The following is a 25,623-nucleotide window of genomic DNA, read 5'->3' as shown; positions in this document are numbered from 1 at the left end:
TTAAAGTATGGAGTACATATATATGTATATACACACTGACTCATCACAAAGAGCATAAAATGTATGTGTATACACTTACATACATAGGAGTCACCTGATCCATGATAAATGTGACACTGAAGTATAATGTAGAAAGAACAGCCTTTTCAAGAACCGATGTTAGTCAATTGGATATCTGTTTGAAAAAAAAAGTTAATCTTGCGTGACTCCTTTTCAAACTATGAACAAAAATCAATTGGGGCCGGGCACGGTGGCTCATGCCTGTAATCCCAGCACTTTGGGAGGCCGAGGCGAGCGGATCACTTCAGCTCAGGAGTTCAAGACCAGCCTGGCCAACATGGTGAAACCCTGTCTCTACCAAAAATACAAAAATTAGCTAGGCATGGTGGCATGTCTTTAGTCCCAGCTACTTGGGAGGCTGAGGCAAGAGAATCACTTGAACCCGGGAGGCAGAGGCTGCTGTGAGCTGAGATCGCATCACTGCATTCCAGCCTGGGTGACAGCGTGAGACTCCATCTCAAAACAAAACAAAATAAAAATCAATTGGAGAAGGTTTCCAAATAGAAATGTGAAAGTAAAAAAAAAAAGTTTAAAGAGAATTCAGGGAATATCTTCATGTCTTTGTAGTAAGCAACAATTTTTTTCTTAACAGGACACACCAAAAGGGAAAAAAAGTACTAACAGTAAAGACAGAAGGGGGATCTCTCCAGGCAAGATGATTGACTAGAGACAGCTCTGGTCTGCAGCTCCCAGTGAGATCGACCCAGAAGTCGGGTGATGTCAGCATTTCCAACTGAGGTACCTGGTTCATCTCATTGGGACTGGTTGGACAGTCGGTGCAGCCCACAGAGGGTGAGTGGAAGCAGGGTGGGGCATTGCCTCACCCAGGAAGCGCAAGGGGTGGGGGAATTCTCTCCCCAACCTAAGGGAAGCCCTTAGGAACTGAGCCTGAGGAACTGTGCACTCCAGTCCAGATACTGTGTTTTTCCCATGGTCTTTGCAACCCGCAGCCCAGGAGATACCCTCTGGTGCCTACCCCACCAGGGCCCTGGGTTTCAAGCACAAACCTGGGTGGCCATTTGGGCAGACACTGAACTAGCTGCAGGAGGATTTTTGTTTTGTTTTTTTGTTTGTTTGTTTTGTTTTGTTTTCTTCTGTACCCTAGTGGCACCTGGAACGCCAGTGAGACTGAAGCATTCACTCCCCTGGAAAGGGGTGCTGAAGCCAGGGAGCCAAGTGGTCTGGCTTGGCAGGTCCCATCCCCATGGAGTCCAGCAAACTAAGATCTACTGGCTTGAAATTCTCACTACCAGCACAGCAGCAATCTGAGATGGATCTGGGACACTTGAGCTTGGTGGGGGGAGGGGCGACCGCCATTGCTGAAGCTTGAGTAGGTGGTTTTACCCTCACAGAGTAAACAAAGCCACTGGGAAGTTTGAACTTGGCAGAGCCCACTGCAGCTAAACAAGACCTCCATGGCCAGACTGCCAGATTTCTTCTCTCCAGGCAGGGCATCTCTGAAAAAAAAAGGGAGGGAGGGCAGCAGCCCCAGCCAGGGACTTACAGATAAAAACCCTATCTCCCTGGGACAGAGCACCTGGGGGAAGGAGTGGCTGTGGGTGCAGCTTCAGCAGACTTAAATATCCCTGTCTGACAGTTCTGAAGAGAGCAGCGGATCTCCCAGTACAGCTTCTGAGCTCTGCTAAGGGTCAGACTGCCTCCTCAAGTTGGTCCCTGACCTCCATGTATCCTGACTGGGAGACACCTCCCAGTAGGGGCTGACAGACACCTCATACAGGAGAGCTCTGGCAGGTGCCCCTCTGGGACAAAGCTTCCACAGGAAAGAGCAAACAGCAATCTTTGCTGTTCTGCAGCCTCCACTGGTGATACTCAGGCCAACGGGGTCGGGAATCGACCTCCAGCAAACTCCAGCAGACCTGCAGCAGAGGGGCCTGTTAGAAGGAAAGCTAACAAACAGAAAGGAATAGCATGTCCACTCAAAGACCCCATCTGAAGGTCACCAACATCAAAGACCAAAGGTAAATAGATCCACAAAGATGGAGAGAAACCAGTGCAAAAATGCTGAAAATTTCAAAAACAAGAACACCTCTTCTCCTCCAAAGGATCATAACTTCTCGTCAGCAAGGGAGCAAAACTGGATGGAGAATGAGTTTGACGAATTGACAGAAGTAGGCTTCAGAAGGTGGGTAATAACAAACTCCTCCGAGCTAAAGGAGCATGTTCTAACCCAAGGCAAGGAAGGTAAGAACCTTGAAAAAAGGTTAGATGAATTGCTATCTAGAATAACCAGTTTAGAGAAGAACATAAATGACCTTATGGAGCTGGAAAACACAGCACGAGAACTTCATGAAGCATACACAAGTATTGATAGCTGAATTGATCAAGCAGAACAAATGCTATCAGAGATTGAAGATCAACTTAATGAAATAAAGCAAGAAGACAATATTAGAGAAAAAAGAATAAAAAAGAATGAACAAAGCTTCCAAGAAATATGAGACTATCTGAAAAGACCAAATGATTTTTGATTTGATTGGTGTACCTGAAAGGGATGGGGAGAATGGAACCAAGTTGGAACACACTCTTCAGGATATTATCCAGGAGAACTCCCCCAACCTAGCAAGACAGGGCAACATTCAAATTTAGGAAATATAGAGAACACAACAAAGATACTCCTAGAGAAGAGCAATCCCAAGACACATAACTGTCAGATTCACCAAGGTTGAAAAATGTTAAGGGTAGCCAGAGAAAAAGGGCGGGTTACTCACAAAGGGAAGCCCATCAGACTAACAGTGGATCTCTATGCAGAAACCCTACAAGCCAGAAGAGAGTGGGGGCCAATAATCAACATTCTTAAAGAAAAGAATTTTCAACCCAGAATTTCATATCCAGCCAAACTAAGCTTTATAAGCAAAGGATAAATAAAATCTTTTACAGATAAGCAAATGCTGAGAGATTTTGTCACCACCAGGCCTGCCTTACAAGAGCTCCTGAAGGAAGCACTAAGCATGGAAAGGAACAACTGGTACCAGCCACTGCAAAAACATACCAAATTGTAAAAACTATCGACATTATGAAGAAACTGCATCAGCTAATGGGCAAAATAACCAGCTAGCATCCTAATGACAGGATCAAATTCACACATAACAATATTAACCTTAAATGTAAATGGACTAAATGCCCCAGTTAAAAGACACAGACTGGCAAATTGGAAAAAGAGTCAAGAACCATCAGTGTGCTGTTTTAAGAAGACCCATTTCACGTGCAAAGACACACATAGGCTCAAAATAAAGGGATGGAGGAATATTCACCAAGCAAATGGAAAGAAAAAAGAAACAGGAGTTGCAATCCTAATCTCTGATAAAACAGACTTTAAATCAACAAAGACCAAAAGAGACAAAGAAGGCCATTACATAATGGTAAAGGGATCAATTCAACAAGAAGAGCTAACTCTCCAAAATATGTATGCACCCGGCAAAGGAGCACCCAGATTCATAAAGCAAGTTCTTAGAGACCTACAAACAGGCTTAGACTCCCACACAATAATAGTGGGAGACTTTAACACCCCACTGTCAATATTAGACAGATCAATGAGATCAATGAGACAGAAAATTAAGAAGGATATTCAGGACTTGAACACAGCTCTGGACCAAACAGACCTAGAATAGACATCTACAGAACTCTTCACCTAAAATCAACAGAATATGCATTCTTCTCAGCACCTCATTGCACTTATTCTAAAATTGACCACGTAATTGGAAGTAAAACTCTCCTCAGCAAATGCAAAAGAAGGGAAATCATAACAAACAGTCTCTCAGACCACAATGCAATCAAATTAGAACTCAGGATTAAGAAACTCACTCAAAACCACACAACTACATGGAAACTGAACAACCTGCTTCTGAATGACTACTGGGTACATAACGAAATGAAGGCAGAAATAAAGATGTTCTTTGAAACCAATGAGAACAAAGACACAATGTACCAGAATCTGTGGGACACATTCAAAGCAGTTTGTAGAGGGAAATTTATAGCACTAAATGCCCACAAGAGAAAGCAGGAAAGATCTAAAATTGACACCCTAACATCAAAATTAAAAGAACTAGAGAAGAAAGAGCAAACAAATTCAAAAGCTGGCAGAAGACGATAAATAACTAAGATCAGAGCAGAACTGAAGGAGATAAAGACACAAAAAACCCTTCAAAAAATCAATGAATCCAGGAGCTGGTTTTTTGAAAAGATCAACAAAATAGACCACTAGCAAGACTAATAAAGGAGAAAAGAGAGAATAATCAAATAGATGCTATAAAAAATGATAAAGGGGATATCACCACCAATCCCACAGAAATACAAGCTACCATAAGACAATACTATAAATGAGAGGTGAAGCCAGCTGGAGTTCCTGGGTCAAGTGGGGACTTGGAGAACTTTCCTGTGTAGCTAGAGGATTGTAAACATATCAATCAGCACTCTGTGTCTAGCTAAAGGATTGTAAATGCACCAATCAGCACTCTGTAAAAACGCACCAATCAGCACTCTGTAAAAACGCACCAAAAGTACTATGTGGAGCTAAAGGGTTGTAAACACACCAATCAGCACTCTGTAAAAACGCTCCAGTCAGTGCTCTGTGTCTAGCTAAATGATTGTAAATGCACCAATCAGCACTCTGTAAAATGGATCAATCAGTGCTCTGCAAAATGGACCAATCAGCAGGATGTGGGTGGGGACAAATAAGAGAATAAAAGCAGGCCACTCCAGCCAGCAGTGGCAACCTGCTCAGGTACCCTTCCATGCTGTTCTTCACAATAAATCTTGTTGCTGCTCACTCTTTGGGTCCACACCACCTGTAAGAGCTGTAACACTCACCGTGAGGGTCTGTGGCTTCATTCCTGAAGTCAGCGAAAACAGGAACCCACCGGGAGGAACAAAGAACTCCAGACGCGCCACCTTTAAGAGCTGTAACACTCACTGCGAGGTCCACGGCTTCATTCTTAAAGTCAGCAAGACCAAGAACCCACTGGAAGGAATAAATTCCAGACACATAAACACCTCTATGCAAATAAACTAGAAAATCTAGAAGAAATTGATAAATTCCTGGACAAATACACGCTCCCAAGTCTAAATCAAGAAGAAGTCAAATTCCTGAATAGACCAATAACAAGTTGTGAAATTGAGGCAGTAATTAATAGCCTACCAACCAAAAGAAGTCTGGGACTAGATGGATTCACAGCTGAATTCTACCAGAGGTACAAAGAGGAGCTGGTACCATTCCTTCTGAAACTATTCCAAACATTAGAAAAAGAGGGAATCCTCCCTAACTAATTTCATGAGGCCAGCATCATGCTGATACCAAAACCTGGCAGAGACACAACAAAAAAAGAAAATTTCAGGTCAATATCCCTGATGAACATCAGTGCAAAAATCTGCAGTAAAATACTGGCAAACCGAATCCAGCAGCACATCAAAAAGCTTATCCACCATGATCAGGTCAGCTTCATCCCTGGGGTGCAAGGCTGGTTCAACATATGCAAATCAATAAACGTAATCCATCACATAAACAGAACCAAAGACAAAAACCACATGATTATCTCAATAGATGCATAAATAGCCATCAAAAAAATTCGACACCCCTTCATGCTAAAAATGCTCAACAAACTAGGTATTGATGGAATGTATCTCAAAATAATAAGAGCTGTTTATGACAAAGCCACAGCCAATATCATACTGAATGGGCAAAAACTGGAAGCATTCTCTTTGAAAACAGGCAGAAGACAAGGATGCCCTCTCTCACCACTTCTGCTATTCAACCTAGTATTGGAAGCTCTGGCCAGGGCAATCAGCAAGAGAAAGAAAGAAAGGGTATTCAATTAGGAAAAGAGGAAGTCAAATTGTCCCTGTTTGCAGATGACATGATTCTATATTTAGAAAACCCCATCATCTCAGCCCAAAATCTCTTAAGCTGATAAGCAACTTCAGCAAAATCTCAGGATACAAAATCAGTGTGCAAAAATCACAAGCACTCCTATACACCAATAACAGACAAACAGAGAGCCAAATCATGAGTGAACTCCCCTTCACCATTGCTACTAAGAGAATAAAATACCTGGGAATACAGCTTACAAGGGTTGTGCAGGACCTATTTAAGGAGAACTACAAACCAATGCTCAAGGAAATAAGAGAGGACACAAACAAATGGAAAAACATTCCATGCTCATGGATAGGAAGAATCAATATCATGAAAATGGCCTTACTGCCCAAAGTAATTTATAGATTCAATGCTATCCCCATCAAGCTATCACTGACTTTCTTCACAGAATTGGAACAAAACTACTTTAAACTTCATATGGAACCAATAAAAGAGCCCTCATAGCCAAGGCAATCCTAAGCAAAAAGAACAAAGCTGGAGGCATGACACTACCTGATTTCAAACTATACTGCAAGGCTACAGTATTCAAAACAGCATGGTACTGGTACCAAAACAGATATACAGAACAAAGGAACAGAACAGAGGCCTCAGAAATAGCACCACACATCTACCACCATTTGATCTTTGACAAACCTAACACACACAAGCAATAGGGGAAAGATTCCCTATTTAATAAATGGTATTGGGAAAACTGGCTAGCCATATGCAGAAAACTGAAACTGGACCCCTTCCGTACACCTTATACAAAAATCAACTCAAGATGGATTAAAGACTTAAATGTAAGACCTAAAACCATAAAAATCCTAGGAAAAAACCTAGGCAATACCATTCAGGACATAGGCGTGGGCAAAGACTTCATGTCTAAAACACCAAAAGCAATGGCAACAAAAGCCAAAATTGACAAATGGGATCTAGTTAAACTAAAGAACTTCTGCACAGCAAAAGAAACTATCATCAAAGTGAACAGACAACCTACAAATGAGAGAAAATTTTTACAATCTATCCATCTGATAAAGGGCTAATATCCAGAATCTACAAAGAACTTAAACAAATTTATAAGATAAAATCAAACAACTACATCAAAAAGTGAGCAAAGGATGTGAACAGACACTTCTCAAAAGCAGACATTTATGCAGCCAACAAACATATGAAAAAATGCTCATCATCACTGGCCATCAGAGAAATGCAAATCAAAACCACAATGAGATACCATCTCACACCAGTTAGAATGGTGATCATTAAAAAGTCAGGAAACAACAGGTGCTGGAGAGGATGTGGAGAAATAGGAACACTTTTACACTGTTGGTGGGACTGTAAACTAGTTCAACCATTGTGGAAGACAGTGTGGTGATACCTCAAGGATCTAGAACCAGAAATACCATTTGGCCCAGCAATCCCATTACTGGGTATATACCCAAAGGATTATAAATCATTCTGCTATAAAGGCACATGCACACGTATATTTATTGTGGCACTATTCAGAATAGCAAAGACTTGGAACCAACCCAAATGCCCGTCAATGGTAGACTGGATAAAGAAAATGTGGCACATATACACTATGGAATACTATGCAGCCATAAAAAGGATGAGTTCATGTCCTTTGCAGGGTCATGTCCTTTGCAGGGACATGTTGATGAAACTGGAAACCATCATTCTCAGCAAACTATCACAAGAACAGAAAACCAAACACCACATATTCTCACTCATAAGTGGGAGTTGAACAATGAGAACACATGGACACAGCAAGGGGAACATCACACACTGGGGCCTGTTGTGGGGTGGGGGGCTAGGGGAGAGATAGCATTAGGATAAACACCTAACATAAGTGACGGGTTAATGGGTGCAGCAAACCACCATGGCACATGTATACATATGTAACAAAACTGCATGTTCTGCACATGTACCCCAGAACTTAAAGTATACTAGAAAGAAAGAAAAAGAAAGAAAGGAAGGAAAGAAGGAAGGAAGGAAGGACGGAAGGAAGGAAGGAAGGAAGGAAAGAAGGAAGGAAGGAAGACATACAACTTAAGAACATTTGCTCATCAAAACGCACCATTAAGAAAGAGAAAAGGCAGTACATTGATGAGAGTATTTATTTGAAATAAATGTACTTAACAAAGAATTTGTATGTAGAATATATGAAGAACTTCTACAAATCCATAAGAAAAGGCAGGCAACCCAGTGGAAAATGGGAAAAGACAAACAGGCAATTCAGAAAAAATGGCTAATATAAATGACTAATGAACAAATAAAAGGATTCTCAACCTCATTATTCATCAGGATCAGGGAAATGAAAATTAATGCCATACGGTAATACTTTTACTCTCATATCTGAATAGATAAAATGAAAAATGATAGAAATATAATTTCTTTCTGAAGACGTGACCAACTGGAATTGTCATACACTGCTGGTGGAAGTGAAAATTGATACGACTACCTTGGAAATTTACATGGCAATATCTAATATGTATGAATTTATGCACAACCTATAATACAGCAAATTTTACTTCTAGGTATTTACCCAACAGAAGTATATGCATATGTTCACCAGAACACATGTATAAGATTGTTCATAGCATTACTATTTATACTAGGCATCAATTTAAAAACTTCCCCTTTACAAAAAGGAAAAAGATTAAATAAATTGTGTTGTATTCACATAATAAAATAGCACACAGCAATGAAAATGAACAATCTATAACTACTCACAAAAGTGAGTGAGTCTTATTATTATTATTATTATTATTATTATTATTATACTTTAAGTTCTAGGGTACATGTGCATAACATGCAGGTTTGTTACATATGTATACTTGTGCCATGTTGGTGTGCTGCACCCATCAACTCGTCAGCACCCATCAACTCATCATTTACATCAGGTATAACTCCCAATGCCATCCCTCCCCCCTCTCCCCTCCCCATGATAGGCCCCGGTGTGTGATGTTCCCCTTAAAAGTGGATGAATCTTAATAAAAGAAGTCAGTTACAAAATATTATTATATGGCTCTTTTTATGTAAACCTCAAAAATAGACAAAACTAATCTATGATGATACAAGTCAGGTAAGTGTTCATTCTTAGGAGGCTTAATAATTGGAAGCAGGCATGAGTGGGGATTCCAGGACGTGGCAATGTTCTGTTTTTCATTCTGAGTGCTGTTACATAGATGTGTTCACACTGTGAAAATTCATAGAATTTTATGCTTATAGTTTGTTCACATTTTTTCCTATAGATTATACTTCAGTAAAAATTAATAAAACAGAAATGAAAACAACAGACTCATATCAACCCTAGGCCCTTGTAAAATCCAGAAGGCTTCTATATAGCTGTGTTTAAAGAGAGTCTCATCTGCAGCAGCAAGGAAGACTGTACTGGAAATCAGGGCTGGGAGCTAATTGTAAGGGGGTTAGAGGTTCAAAATGGCACTGGATATATAACTTGAAGAGGTCTCCTATGTCAAAATCAGGGACCTCATGGAAAACAGTAACCATGAAACCTTGGATTAGGGAGATTTGCATGGAAGAGCCTGAGAATCTTGAACTACCAGATTCCCTTAATCTTCCAGATCAGCAGCAGTTCCCCTACACCTGCCCCTCTGACTTGCTAGAGGAGGGCAACCTCCTCAGACTTGGAGACCCTGAAAATACATTACCAACACAGGAGACTTACATAATGACATATTCATCATCCGCACTGTCATTGCGACCAAACCAATTAGCATTATAGGCAGAGCTGGGAAGTAAAGTCCCTGCTCTTGGAGGAAAGAGGTTACAACCAAAAGAAATGGAAAACCTAGCTCAAATATACTGGCACAAACCCCAGGAACATATGTGGGAGGAGATCTTGAGGCTTTGAATGGGAATCAGGGAGAATAAAGGAGCATTACTGACATGACATGACACACAGCAGAACCATTATACGACTACTCACTCCTAGGAGAAAATGACTGACTGGTTAACTGCTTGCTATAGAAAGGTGCTGAACCCTTGACTCTGGTTGCTCAGCTGTGGTGCAACCCAGTGTTTATAGCCCACCTGCTCTTGCCAGGTTGCATAGTGGAAGTTGGAGACAGGTAAATTGATGCTACCAGGCTGATATTCCTGCTGTTTGATATACTGTAAATAATAAATTGTTTTGCTCTGAGCCATTAAATCTTGTTGTCTTCTTTTGGCACCTGTGGAGTGTGGCAAACTGATATGCTTGCTTACTTAATCATTTCATCTGGAGTCTAGCTACTCCATGCCATCCTATATGAATGAGTTTCTGCAAGGATTGGCATAGGAAGCAAGGTGCCAACATAGACAATGACTTTTTGAAAGAGAAAAGGCAGGGGACATATGGGACAATTCAGGGATGTAAGGAAGCTCCCTGGGAGATAGGAGGGATTGTGTCTGCCCAAATAGTAAATTAAAGGGAAGGTAAATGGTCTGCTTTTTGAACACGAGGTGAGTTGATGAATAGACACTGAGTGCAAGAGGTCAGATTACAATAAACTATTCAAATGGCATCCTCTTCTACAGAGTAGAGGACAAGGGAAACACCTCTGATTCCTGTCGAAGAGAAAAGCACAACTTTCCCCCATTTGAAAACCACGACTAATATTCCTACAACTGCAATATAACCCCATGCAGAGTAGTAAGATGCACCCAAGAAACAAAGGAGGGCAATCTGATAAAACTTCTGTCCAAAGAGTGGGGTGCTGTTAGAGATTCAGTTGGTGCATCTTATGCCGGAAGAAGAACTGTTATGCTTTACAGAGTGAAGGGTAGCGAGCAGGCCTTCTCACATATGATTCATGCAGACTCTTCAGTCAGGGCAGAATCATGTCACAAACCATGGCTTTACTGGTTTCAATTTCTATTTCAGTGACGACATTATGTTGAACCTGGGGAGAATACCAAGGAGGAAGTTGTTCAAAACATGACGGTTGTAGCTGCTCCAGAATGACTGTACCATGGGCATAATGGTAATTTTGATAATGAGCCTTTCATCCAGAGAATGCCTGATAAGTGTTTATGCTCTGCCTCCCTAAAGTGAAAGTGGATGACTAACTTTGTTGTTAGTACCTCGAGGCCCTGTGCAGGTGGCTATGATTGTAGGCTGAAAAATATCTAAGATAAAGACAGACCCATCCTCATCCAAGCAAAACTTCTGTAATCTGAGATAAAATAAAGAACGATGGGAAAAAGAATAAATCCCCTACAAAGGGACCTAGCCATAAATCAATATAGATTTGGCTGTAAAACAGAGTTTCTCAAAGAAGAGGTTAATGGGTTGAGTACTGAAGCAACTGGGTGCAGATAGGAGCAATAGGCATAGGGAGAAGGGGCACAAACAGGCAGTTGTTTATCCAGTTGAAACTTGCAGTACCTCAGTAGGGACAGATTTCTCCATGGAGATCAATATCTCTTTACAGGAGGAAGTAAGAAACCATTTCTAGTTAGCTGGATAGAAATGTTGGTAGTCTGGGTACCCCATTTGTGGGTTCCGTCTTTATAGGAGGAAGTAAGAAGGCAGTTGGCTACCACAGAATGATAGTCAACTGGCTTCTCACTTCCTCATTATAGGCCTTATTATCCTATGGTAGCCAATTGGCTATCATTCCTTGAGCACTTCCACTGCCCGACCCTAAGCCCTTGTATCCTGATCTGAAGAAGGGGAACTAAGCGTGAGGTCAAGGTCTTTCTGTCCCCAGTGGGGCCCAGAGGTCATATGCCTCTGCAAGGGTACAATGTGGCATGGGGTAAAGGTAGGAGATGAGATATTTTGTGGCTTGTTTGGATACCAGTGCTTAAATAACTGTCCTATCAGATTATGTTGAGGGGCAAGTGCTCCAGTGAATTGGCTGAATTTGGCAATGTAGTGAAATGGGGAAGGGGATTAACTGTAACCATCTGGGTGTGGTCACTTAGACTCCCATTATGCACCACTGCTGTTATTCTTACTGCTTGAGGTATAATTGTTATTGCTGTTTTACATGCATTTACTGTGAGTACTCATAGAGTCTAAGAAGGGGGATTCTCCCACTTGTGAAAAAGAGCATCTTACAATATGATGATAGTGAAAAGACTACACAAAAACCACCAACTAGACTTCCAGTTCTCTCTTGTATTACACTACAGAAATAATATAGAATTCCAGGAGATGAGAAAGTAATCAAGGCCTTGATGAAGGACTTAAAGACAGTAGTAGTGTTGAAAGCTTTTATTTCTCGACAATGGCCCTGAGTGTCTAGTGAAACAGGTGAATGAGAGGTGGGGGCTTATTGCCAACTGAATTTAGCCATTGTCCCTGTAGCTTCCACACAATTACTATGCTATATCTGGAGAGAGAACCTAGATTTTCTTGATGTTTGCCATCAATGAGCATGCAGACGTATGGAATAAGTTTTTTTCCCTTCTTGGATAACTTGATTCCAATATATTGATGATATTGTGCTGGTAAGCCCCAGTAGCGAACAAGTGGTAATGGCTGTTTGCTGACTTGCATGAAAGCCAAGGGGTGGTTCATTACTCCTAATAAAATATAGATACCAACCACCCAAGTCAAATTATTGACAGCCATGTGGGCTAAGGCTCAAATACCAATCTCTAAGATATAAAACAGAAGGTTACTTGCATTTTGACTCACCACTACCTAAAAAGAAGCCCAGAAGTTAATTTGACTGTTTGGATATTCGAGACAATATGTGCCTCATCCAGACAGTTTGTTGCACCTTACATATGTGTTGAGCAGAAAATCTAGCAAATTTCACTGGTTATGGTAATAACAGGTAGGCTAGGGAGTGACATGGGCCTGTAAAACCCCAGGGGTCCCTTGGAACTACAAGTATCTGCTACTGATGACTATCCTGTGTTGAGCTTCTACCAAAGAGAGACTGCTTCCACCTGTATGTGCCCGTCAAGTTCCCTGACCAGGCCATCCATCACACTCCATTTTGGAAATAACTAACTGTCCTTCTATTGGGAAGTTATGGAGAATGAGAACCTTATTCTGGAATGCCAGGTAACATTTTGCCCAGACACCTCCATCTTGGGTTTGTTCATTGAGATGCTTACAGCAAAGTCAGACAGGCACAACAGTCTTCTTTTATTAAATGGAAATATTATATTTAAGAGAGAGGCAAATCTGGTCCCACAACTGTGTCTTCCTTACACAAACAGGTTACATACCTTTAGAGGATTTTGAACCTCCCCTTGCTCATTCACAAGGGAAGCCTTTTGCTATCTGGTGATCACACTTCCAAATCCCCAAGGATGATTGACCTTGGATTACTGATGACTCAGCTGAAGTAAAAGCTAATAGTGTCACTGGGTATTGGCAGTAATTAAACCCCAAGGACAACCCCGGAAGACCTCCTACAGTGAGGGCCAGTCAGCACAATGGGCTGACTTGAATACTGCCATCCTTGTCCTATATAACACTCATAGAGAAATGGCATATTGTATTTTCACTGACACTTGGGTTAGTGTCAGTGAAAACAGCTCATCTGTCTCTTTGAATTCATGGAGAATGACTACTGATATATAAAAGGCATCCCTCTATTGGACCAGGAACTCTGGAAAGCCATTTCTGCAGCCAGACAGAACATTTATGTAATGTGAATGCCAAAGGAAAGCATCCATACTCAGAAAAGCCTAAATCAAACAATGTGGCCAATTGCACGTGCATAGCAATGCTATCTGTATTCATCATAGGACTGGGCAAGTGACCATTCCACCATAATCCAATGGGCTTAAAAGAATTCCATCTGTGTCATCTATCAGTAGGTGACACGACTTTGAGCCTTGACCATGCCTGACGGTCTACTTCCGTTCTCTGCTGCCATCTTGTGGGTACTTCTGGTATCTAACAGCCATTGAAATCTATTCCAGTTGGAAGAGCCTGCTACCGAACTGAAATTGATTGGACATTTTATAGGAATTGATACAGATGATGCAAAATTTTGCAGACATTTTGCAGTGGTCTGCAAAATAAAATGTGTTGGAAACCTTAAAAAAAGAAATCTATTCCAACTATGAAGTTGCCATTCCTGTGTGAGTTGCAGATTCTGGGAATACCACGGTAATACTTGAGTCTGAGTTCTATTATGTTCTTGCCACTTACAGTCTTCCAATGCACAGTGTTCAAGGTTAAGGAGACCCAACAATGCACTGATGGGATGTCATTCGCCGTGCACCCCACGCCCCTTTTCTTGCTCAGGCTGCTGGCATCATCAAGAGGTGGAGTAAATTTTCAAAACCTTGACTGTAAAGTATTTCTAGGCAATCCATGTTGCCAGAATTGTGGACTACACATCATAGTCAGACTGTATGGTTATTATCTAAGGCTTCTCCCTGTAAGAAATATTTATCTTTCAATGGTCGTGTGAATGTCAGGAGAGAAGGGGTCAGAGAACAAGGAGACCAGGCTTCTAGATCAGTGATTCTACACTGACAATCTCCAACCATTCCTCTTTTTTTCACCTTAGACAACAAAGTGAGATAGACTCCAACCTATTGTTCCTGCTATCACCTAGCTTCTGTCATTGGGCATGGGATGTCACAGATCACAAGGATAATGATCCATTGGTAGAATTTCTGAAGCTTGGATTTACCTCTGTAGTGGCTCACTCAAGCAGCAATAGATAATACTAGATAATTGAATAGACAATAATAGATCACTGAAATTCCTACCATTGTACCATAGCCCACATAACTCCTGGCATATCCGGGTGGGTCTGGGAGCAAGTGGGAAATGGATGGGTGAGTAGACAAGGTACTGACTACTGGATTAGGACCAACAGATTGTGTGGCCATGGAGGGGGAGCAACAACCTCATCACCTGGGGGAAAGTAACAACCTCAGTATATGGGGTCTTTAGACCTTGGAAAGTACGGAAATGGGGGAGCAATCAATGTTCTATGTCCCCTGGATTCAGTACTACTGCTTGGCAAATATCTCCAAGGTCCATCTGAGTCAAGTGGTAGCCACAGCTGACTGACTCACATTGAGGTCCATCTTTCTCATCCACATGCTAAAAAGCTGAAAATCTTCCATAGGCACGGCTGTCAAACTTGGATCCCTTCATGCATGTACAAACACTCTGACCAGTACAATCTTGTTTGTGTGTGACTGGTACTAATCCACATGATTCTCCTGATGCACCAGTGGCCTATGCCATGTATGGCTATCAAAACTGTGTCTACTCAATGATGTCACCCATGTGATTTTACCAAACCAATACAAAACCAAGTGTGAGAAGCCTCTTTGGGTAATATACTTGTATGTATTAGAGAGGAGGCCACAGAACCTTTCCATTGGGGGTAGTGGTGACATTTTAGCTCATGTATGGCTCCCAGTAATCACCGAAGGTGATGCCACCCATTTTATCCCTTGTTGGAACACTGGGTAAAGAGGGCTGTCCTAGCTAGGGGGTATTTTGACTCCTGGTTCTATACCCCTGGCATCAGTGTCCATGCCCCAGAGACAATGGTCAGGAACAAATCATTAGCTTTAGCAACCATAGCCAATGAGATGGCACAAACTCTAAAACATCAGCTAATCAGTCTAAACTTTTTTTTGTATAGCTTTTAATGAATAATAGACTGGCCTTAGACTACACTCAGGCTCACCAGGGAGTAGTATGTATGTTCTTCAACATCTCCTTTGTGTTTGTCTTCATTCTATTATTCAGGTAAAGCAGCTCAGCTAATGTATCAGTTTAGGTGCAACAATTTGAGCAGCTAGGGCACTTTCCTCCAGGATCTGAACTAAAAACTGATATTTGATGCTGTGGCCCCCAAATCTAGAGTATATGAATCTGAGAACCAAGGGGTAAAAAATCAGACTGGCTCTTATATAAAGGAGTCTGATTCCATTTTTGAATACTTGAATGCTGAGAGCTTTTAAACCTCAACCCCCCTTCTTCCCCTCCACCCCATATATCTGGGCAAACTGATAAAAAGTCCTAGGTAATTTCTCCTTGGGCACTAGTAGGAGGTTCAAACCATGCAAGTCCATACTTGTGCAATTGGAACCCTCATCCTGACCCCTCTCCCTAACCACAACAAAAACCTGAAGTCAGTCTTCTTTTTCCACTTTCTCAAGCCATTTTCAGATCATCTTGGGAAGCCTGTCCTCTCCTCTGAAAGCATTAATTATGTAAGTAGTAAGTCATACCTACTTGCTTTGTGTAAGATGTTATCAGTCTTGAATTAAATTTTAGGTGGGGGTTGTAGGGAGAATTTTTACCCAGCATAATGCCTACATGGTGTAGGTAAATTTCTACCCTGCCTTAAACTCTGCTTATCTTTAAGAAACAGAATGCCTGAGGTCAGAAGTTTGCTTTTGTGACCAAATGGGCTAAGACGGTGGGATCCAAGATGGAAGCTCAACCTCTGAAGAACCTCTAGGTTCATTATAGTCTAAATTCCATACTAAATAATAACACACCAACACCATGACAGTTGACAGTCTTCATGACAACAACGGGAAGAAACCATAGAAGGACAAAACAGAAGGTGGTACTCTGGTTTTCAGAAGTTCTTTGCCCATTACCAGAAAATACATGAATAGACATGAATATTCCTCCCCTTGCTTTTTTTTTTTTTTTTTTTTTTTTTGAGATGGAATCTTGCTCTGTTGCCCAGGCTGGAGTGCAGTGGCGTGATCTCAGCTCACTGCAAGCTTCACCTCCCGGGTTCACACCATTCTCCTGCCTCAACCTCCCAAGTAGCTGGGAATACAGGCGCCCACCACCACACCCAGCTAATTTTTGGTGTTTTTTTAGTAGAGGCGGGGTTTCACCATGTTAGCCGGGATGGTCTTCATCTCCTGACCTCATGATCCACCCGCCTCAGCCTCCCAAAGTGCTGGGATTACAGGCATAAGCCACCTCTCCTGGCCCTCCCCTTGCTTTTAATGCCCAATCCATTCATTAAAGATATCCTATGTCTGTGTTTTCCCAGCTCTCATGAGTGAACTGAGAAGTTGGTTTGTGAGCCACACTCCTGCTTCTCAATTTCATGGCCATCGAACAAGACTGCACTGCTCGAGGCTCACTTTTGGTTTTGTGTATTGGCTTCACAACACTGAATAGGAAAAGATCCAGTTTTGGGGGGAACCAGCTTTACCAGTAACAAGTTGGCTCACACAATCACAAAGGCAAAGTCCTGTGATAGGCTTTCTATAAGATGGAGAATGAAAGATCCCACTAGCATGGGTCCCAGAGAAGCCAGTAGTGTGGCACAGTCCAAGTTTGAAAGCTCAAAACCAGGGAAGCTGAGGGTGAAGATTTTAATCTGAGGCTAAAGGGCTGAAAGCCTCTAGGAGGCTGCTGGTGCAAGCCCCAAAGTCCAAAGGCTGAAGAACCTGAAGTCTGATATCCAAAGGCAGGAGAGGGTAAAGGGCATCCTGCTCTAGAAGAGAGAGAGAGCATGAAAAAGAAAACCAAACAAGCTGAATATCTCCCTTCTTCTGGATGCCTAACCCCAGATTAGATAGTGCCCATCCACATTGAGAGCATGTCTTCCTCTCTCAGTTCACTGACTCACAAGTTAATCTTTTCTGGAAACACTCTCACAGACACACCCAGAAATAATGCTTCACCAATCATCTAGATATCTCTCAATCTAGTCAAGTTGACATCTAAAATTAACTGTTACAGGGGTCCATCCTTTCTTTGTAGAGAGGCTACAACAGCTCTTCTCACCATCATTCTCCATAGCACATTTGCAGAATGTGTACTTCCTATCCCTGAAACTTTAAGGTCTGCCATATTAGATGCCCTGTATCCCAAGAGGGAGTGCTTCCAGTAAGAGACACAGGTTGGTTTCTATTAAACTTGAGGCTACAACTACTGCCTGGTCACCTCAGTTTCCTCATGGCAATGGATCAGCAGGCAAAGAAAGGAGTTTATATACCAACAGGGAAAATCAACCATGATTATCACTGTTGGGGTTCAGAAACTGATACCCCAAAATATGGCACTTTGACATGCTGAACTGAAAAAGCATCTAGATCTCTCTGACCATCCTCCACCCTACTGCCTCTCAATCTCTGTCTCTCCCAAAGCACAGATGGAGTTCTCTGAAGTTTCTTTTTCTGCCTGAAGTGTGGACCTACCAAGGAGAACAATGTAACCACACCTGAACAAACCATTTCACATGGTAATATCTGTCAGACTCATTCAAATTCCCAAGAGAACTATTTACAAGTTAATCTTTGTTCCATGATCTATTCATTCTCCCTTTTAATCATTCATTGCCCCTCAACAGAATTTCTCTTCTTCCCCCTCCTATAACCGGTTCTGCCACCATAACCTGTTTTGCCAGAATCCAAGCCCCCATTCTTTCTGTAACTTCATGATGGTATATAAGCTTCTACGCCCCATTGGGGCATGGGGCAATTACTCTGTGATTCTTCTTGTGTATGTGTTAATGAATGTGTGTGCTTTTTCTCCAATTAATCTGCGTTAGAGGGCACAGAGGTAAATTTTCTTTTGACCCCTGCACCATGCAGAGATAAAGGTTGTTGCTGCATCATGGGGATAGGGAGGAATATGTCTGAAACCCAGAGGATTCATCTGGCATTCTGTTTACGGAAAAACCAAACTCTGTAAAATATTTTAAATAGGTTTATTTTGAGACAATATGAGTGACTGTGGTTCAGGGAAAACACTAACACAAAAAGCCTTGAGTAAGTGGTCCTGAGGAAGCCAGGTTACAGTTTGTTTGTTTATTTTTTATTTTTATTTTTGCTGATAGTAAATAGAATGCCATACAGTTTGGTTTTATACATTCCAGGGAGGCAGGAATTACAGGCAAAAACATAAATCAATACATGGAAGGTAGACATTGATTCGACAAGATATCTTGAAGCGCAGGGTTGAGGGAGAGTGGAGCTTACAGATTATAGGTGAATTTGGAGATTATTTAATTTCCAATTGGTTAAAGGAGTAAGGCTCTGTCTAAAACTTGAGGTCAGAAGAAAGAAATGTTCAAGTTAAGATAAGAATACTATATCAGAGCCAATCACAATATACTGGGTCAAAATGACCTGTTTAGCAAGATTGATTGCCTGCAGGCATGACTTAACCCTTGCCTGGCATAGTCCTAGGTTTTGTTTATAATTTGGTATCTTATTGCCACAAGGTTCTGTTTCGTCAGTCTTATTATCTCTATTTTAACATTCTGCAGGTTGATTGTTGTCTAGACTACAAAAGGGGAGGGGTATCATGAGGCATGTTTGACCTCCCTTCTTGTCATGGTAGGGAATTCAGTTTTTAAGGTTTCCCTGGGTTCCCACTGGCCAAGAGGGAGTCTGTTCAGTTGATGGGGTGGGCTTAGAATTTTATTTCTAGTTTACAATTCTTTTGGTGCTTCTGTGGTCACTGGCAATGGTAAATGGAATCAGTATAAAATAGTTGTTGATTCCTTCATAATTTTAAGATCATTTACACTTGACGTATTAACTAAATGGGGCTAAATATGACAAAGTGTCTTTTACTGTTGTCTCAGAAATCATTCTAGGAGGCTTGTCCTTTTACTCTTTGTCATGGTTAATCCTGGTCCTTTAAAAACAGTATCTCTCTATCCTTATTCACTCTTTGGAGGCTGCAGGTGGATTTAGCAACATTCATTCTTTGATCACCTTCCAGTTCCTGTTTTTTTTTTTTTTTTTTTGAGACGGAGTCTCGCTCTGTCACCCAGGCTGGAGTGCAATGGTGTGATCTCTGCCTCCCAGGTTCAAGCAATTCTCCTGTCTCAGTCTCCCGAGTAGCTGGGATTACAGTGGCATGCCGCCACGCCTGGCTATTTTCCTGTTTTTAACACTTCTTCAACTCCGTTCTGACTGCATCCATTTAAACTTTATGTATTCTTTTCTAAGTAGATTTAATAATGTTAAAATATCCAAATTCTCTCTCTTTACCATCACTAATATTTTATCTATATACTGATTTATTTTTTATGTTTTTATGACAGTGTCCCTACTGGCACAAGGTGTCTCCAGGTGGAAACTGGGAAACAAATTAAGGTCACATGCCCCAGGAGGCCCAGCATATCAGAACACTATAGTTTGCTGGCAATGGTAGAATTAAAAGGACCACACTTGTATGAGCTCAGTGGGCGGCGGCAGGGGTGGGAAGCCCAGCACCCGAAGGCCTCAAGGAGAGCTGAGGACCTTGCTCACTCATTGGACACAGAGCATCTCCATCGTCACTTCTCAGCAAATGAGTTTACAGTTTGTAAGAACGGAAGTTGCCATTTGTTGACCCATCCAGGCTCTGACCCTGTGGCTGACCTTGTCCGTGGCCATTTTAGTGGCTGCCTTGGTGGGTCCCACTTTGCCCCGCGTTCCTGTACCGGGGCCTTCACAGCCACTGTCACAGACAGCTGTCTCCTGTTTGGCTGCCTTCTCTGCCACCCCCACCACTTTGCAGCAGGCCCGACTGCCAGCTGACTCCCTTTCCTCAGCGGCAGTGATCTGGGTGGCCGCCATCTTTGCTACCTTTGTTGCTGAAGCCCCATTTGCTGCTCTAGTTGAGGTCCTGACTGGTGAGTCCCTCCTGCCATGTCCGCCTCTGAGAAGCGAGACCTGGCTCAACATAGCCAGAGTGGAGCTTGTGACGGGGCAGCCCTGGACCCTGGATTCATTGGGAGTGCCTTGGTGCCTGAAGAATGGGTGGCTGAAGTCGAGGCAGAGGTGGCCGCTGAGGATTTCCAGGAGGCAGTAGATGCCGTTTTGGAGGAGGAGGAAGATGAGGCCTGGGACCCCATTGATAACTGGTTTTTTCAGCTTGTAGAAGAGGAGGAGGAGCTGGGAGAGGAGGAGGAGCTAGGAGAGGAGGAGGATGAGGTGGAAGAAGAATTTGAGGAGGAAACGGAGGAGGAGGAATTTGAGGAGGAGGAGGGTGAAAAAGAGAAGGAAGAAGAAGGAGAGGAGGAGGACTATGAAGAAGAGGAACAGGATGAAGACAAAGAGGAGGACGAGGAGGAGGCTGAGGATGAGGACAAGGAGGAGAAGGAAAAGGACAGCAAAGAGGATACAGAAATTGCTTGTGGCGCCTGTGAGTTCCCATGATGATGTTTTAGTCCCTATTCCAGGATCTGGTCCATTTCTTTCTATATTGTATTTATTATTACTATAAAGACCATATCCTGGTCTGGCCCCATGCAGACTGCGTGTTGTTTCCAGGAACATGAGGACCCGGGAGAGACACTTGCGCCAGGGGAGTGGGAGGATCCAGGACTGGGAGGATCTAGGAGCAGGAGGACCCGGGAGCAGGAGGACCTGGGAACAGGAGCATCCTGGGGTGGGAGCACCCGGGAGTGGGAGGACCCAGAAGTGGGAGCGGAGGTCTAGAATGGCGTGTATCCGGCAGAAGGAGCCTTGCCCCGGGATCCAGAGGAAGCTGCAGGGGTCGCCTCATTCCTGCAGGCAGAGGAAGCAGAGGGGAGGTGGAGGTCTGGGAGAATGAGGTGCTGGCTGATGCCTCCAAGTCCTGGGAGACTGGGGTCTGTGCAGCGTAGGGGGCTGAGACCTGAGAGTGGCAGCAAATTCCTGGGGGACCCTTGCAACTTCTGTTGGCACAGCTGGCTTAGTTGCTCAGAGCCTACCTGCCGTTGTTCAGCAGCGGGTCAATGCTGTCAGGAAACTTCAGGCAGCATATGCACAACTAGAAGCTCAAGTCTATAAAGGTCTTTACAGTCTTGAAAAAGAAAATGTGCTTCCTTTTACCAACCTCTGTTTGATAAAATATCTGAGATTATCAGTGTAACGTATGAGCCCATAGAAAGTGAATGTCAGTGGGAAGTAGGTGGTCAGGAAGGGAGGACCTTGGGAGGAAATGGAAAGAGCATGAAAACAAAGGGCAAATAGATGGCATACCTCACTTTAGGTTGACAGCTTTTAAAAATGTAAGGATTTTTGGTAGGATGATCCCAGAAAATGATGAACTTGTACTAGAGCACTTGAAAGACATGAAAATAAATCTTTCAGGGGTTGAGAAATCAGTGAGCTTCACCACAAAAGTTAAATTAAAGAAATATTTTTCAGTGAAGTTCTGACAAAAACATACCAAATATTATCAGACCTAGATGATTCCGATCTCTTCTCCCAAGGGCTAGGAATAATCAGCAGCACAGTTTATGAGATCTGTTGGAAAGAGGGGAAAAATATTATGGTGAAAAATATCAAGAAGCAAAAATGTGAGGGTCATAGAAGTGTTGTACTTACCAGTAGGAACATTCTCAGCTATTCTTTTTCCCCGACATATTTCTATTCCCCAGGTTCTGCTGAGCATAGAGTGTGGGATACGGCTACTGAGTATAAACTGGAGTACTTTTTTGGAGAAAGTCTCCCAATGTCTGTATTATTCTTCTCTAAAGAAGCAACTGAATATAAGTATGAAAATTCTGATGAAGAGGCTCAAGAAGCTGGAGGCAAGAAGGAGAGAGAAGAGGATGAAAATGAAGAACTGGAAGAAGGACTAGAAAAGGATCCGGACTCAGCAGAGGACAGCACCTTCAAAAAATCCAGGTATTCATGTATAGTCTTGAGTATTAACTAACCACTTCTGACATACACCTTTTACTAGCAGCGTTATGTTTTTAATTTTTCTCTGTAAGCTAAGTAAGCAAAATATTGGTAAAATTTTAAAAAGTTTAATGCTAATAATGTATTTTCATATTGGATAAATAGAAGGCAATATGTTCGGAAATGTATTTCATTCATAGCTACAAGTCCTTTATCTTGTAGCTCTAAGATTGCTACAGATGGGAAATCTATTAGACCCAGTAGTAGAGATCGATATTTGTTTACAGAAAGGTCACGAGAAGAAGGAGCAGCAAAGTGGCTGGGCCATGCACTAGTTTGACCTTAATCGCTCGACCACAGAAATGTAGTCTCTTGTACTGATAATGTCTTTGAGAAGGTTGACTACTGTATTTACAAAGTAGTAAAAAGTTAAGGATTTCAAGTGAGACCACACTTTGTGGTTACTACATAAATATTAGTTCTGTTTATATCTTTTTATTTCATATGACATTCAAAAGAACAGAAATTAGTTATCATTTATCACTGAATTGGTAATTAAGTCTTAGCATATATTTTCTTTATTGCCTTTCACTCTCTTTCTGAATTTTCTTATCTGTGGATGTCTTGATAACAGCCTCATTCTCATATGGAAACTGAGGGTCTGGAATATATATGGTTTGTGTAAAGAGAACAGACTTTTAAGGTGGAAAGATTTATGGAATTCATAAAGTGACCTCTCAAGAAAGGAACAAGCATTGCTAGTTGTGGACAAGAGGGCAGTAAGGTTAATATGATCTGATCATTGAAACCATTGAATGTATGAGCATCCTAACATCCAAGGGTCTGTGTTACAAGAGGAAAATGTTTTATTTTCTCCTTATTGAGACAACAGATGTACACACGGTTGACTCATAGATTTAGAACGTTATTAGTGCATGTTAATGTTGTACAAATGTTAATTGTTTCTTATTTCATCTTATAGCTTGGAGGCGGAGAAAGAAATAGATGGAGAAATAAGAAATTAATTTCCTCTTCATGGATGTTCTAGTTTTCAGTAGCTCAAACAACTGGTTTTGTTAAAGTTCATTACACAAAAATGATGTCAACTGATATCTGATTTTACTCTTACATTTTATGTATATGTTTGACAGCATTTGTTCATGTTAAAAAATAAAAGCTTGTTTGAAATGAGTACTTTGCAGATTATTTTTTACAAAAATAATACTGACTGAAATTTATCTTTGTATCTTTTTGTTTTGGTTTAGCATATTATCATTAAGATAAGTCTTTCAACTATTTGGGAAGCCTTTTAAAAATTCTGTTATTGCAGCCCAAAATAAAATACAAAGCTATAAACAATTTGTGTAATGACAGAGGTAGAGGTCTAGTCTCTACTGACTTTTATTGAAAGAATCAGATGAATGACCCAGCCTGTCTGGAGACCACATGGTACTAGTGGGCTGCTATTGAGTGGCAGCATCAGCTGAAAAGTTGTTAGAAATGCAAATTTTCAGACCCTACTCCAGACCTACTGAATCAGAGATTCTGAAGGTAGACCGGCAATCAGGGTTTTACAAGTCTTCCATGTCTTCAGGTGCTCCCGAACACACTGAAGTTTGAGAGCCACTGGTTTAGAGCAATGGAGAAAAACAAACTTCACCTACAGTAGGACCAGCCTTAATTCTCTAACTTGGTATGGTTGCAGGTAAACTGAACAGCACAGTAAAGTATGGACTGGGAAAGAGACTAAAATTCTCAGGGGCCTGAGACACAAAGAGTGCCTGGAGGAATGTGTTTGTTTCCTAGGGCTACCATAATGAATTGCCACAAACAGAGTGGCTTAAAACAACAGAAATTTGTTGCCTCAGTTCTGTAGTTTAGAAGTTTGAAGTCAAGGTGATAGCAGGGTTAGTTCCTTCTGGAGGCTGTGATGGAGAATCTATTCCATGCCTCTCTCCTAGCTTCTGCCATCAATTTTTAGTATCTTTTGGCTTGCAAATACGTGACTCTAATCTCTTCTTCCGTCTTCACAGACACTGTGTTTTCACCTGTGTCTCTGTCTTTGTGTATCTTCTTTTTAAGGACACCAGTCATGGATTAATGGCCCACCTAATCCAGTATGACCTCATCTTAAATTGATTACATCTGCAAATATGATATTTTCAAATAAGGTCACATTCACAGGTTCTTGGGATTAGGACTTCAACATGTCTCTTTGAAGGACCCAATTCAACTTAAAACAAGAAGCAAAGATTGGGTGGTGGCAGTGAAAAGTGGGTAAGAGGAAAAAAAAAAACCAGTTCCAGAAGGATATAAGCATTATACCATGCATATGAAGTCTAAAAACATGTAAAACATTCACTGTAATGACTGTGGTTATGTACATTTACAGTAAAAGGCATACATGTCAGTGATGCATACACATGTAACATGCAGATATGTATATATGAGAATGATAAGCACCTTAAGAGTGATTAGATCTTGTGGAGAAAAAGGGACAGTTTAATTGGGGAGAGGTACAAGGTGGACTTCACCTCTATTTGTAATATGTTTCTGAAGTTGGGTGGTGGGTTCACAGATGTAGTATTCCTGTACCTTTGTGTAGGTCTGAACGATTTCTCAACAACAGCAACAACAACAACAAAAACACTTAAAAGAGGAAACGGGCCTATTATCTGGAACCTGTTTAAGGAAAAAAATGAAGTTTGTGTTGACCAGAGTAGAGTGTCAGATAAGGGGAGGGTCAGGGGTTTTAAGGTAGAAGGCCTTGTTTCTACATTTAATTAAGACTGCCTGGATGCTTGCTAATTGGCATCAATATCTTTATATACTATGGCAGCATATCTCATATTCTGGTGTATATATATTTTTATTTTTTATTTATTTTATTTTATTTTATTTATTTTTTTTTATTATTATACTTTGAGTTCTAGGGTACACGTGCATAACGTGCAGGTTTGTTACATATGTATACTTGTGCCATGTTGGTGTGCTGCAACCATCAACTCGTCAGCACCCATCAACTCGTCATTTACATCAGGTATAACTCCCAATGCAATCCCTCCCTCCTCCCCCCTCCCCATGATAGGCCCCGGTGTGTGATGTTCCCCTTCCTGAGTCCAAGTGATCTCATGTGCACATGTATGTTTATTGCAGCACTATTC

At 41.7% G+C, this 25,623-nt stretch overlaps 1 protein-coding gene across 1 annotated transcript; it reads left to right on the top strand.

The window, feature by feature from the left end:
• The first annotated feature begins 19,910 nt into the window (after positions 1–19,910).
• On the top strand, positions 19,911–23,647 carry LOC141409378 (uncharacterized). The gene is made up of 3 exons (XM_074029152.1): positions 19,911–20,990; positions 22,213–22,462; positions 23,442–23,647. Exons 1-3 carry the CDS (start codon positions 20,495–20,497, stop codon positions 23,482–23,484), a joined length of 789 nt encoding a protein of 262 aa, XP_073885253.1. The 5' UTR covers positions 19,911–20,494; the 3' UTR covers positions 23,485–23,647.
• The last annotated feature ends 1,976 nt before the right edge of the window (positions 23,648–25,623 follow it).

Source organism: Macaca fascicularis, chromosome X (assembly GCF_037993035.2).
Source record: "Macaca fascicularis isolate 582-1 chromosome X, T2T-MFA8v1.1".
NCBI classification, from domain to species: Eukaryota; Metazoa; Chordata; class Mammalia; order Primates; family Cercopithecidae; genus Macaca; species Macaca fascicularis.
This window is presented reverse-complemented; position numbering and strand designations above follow the sequence as displayed.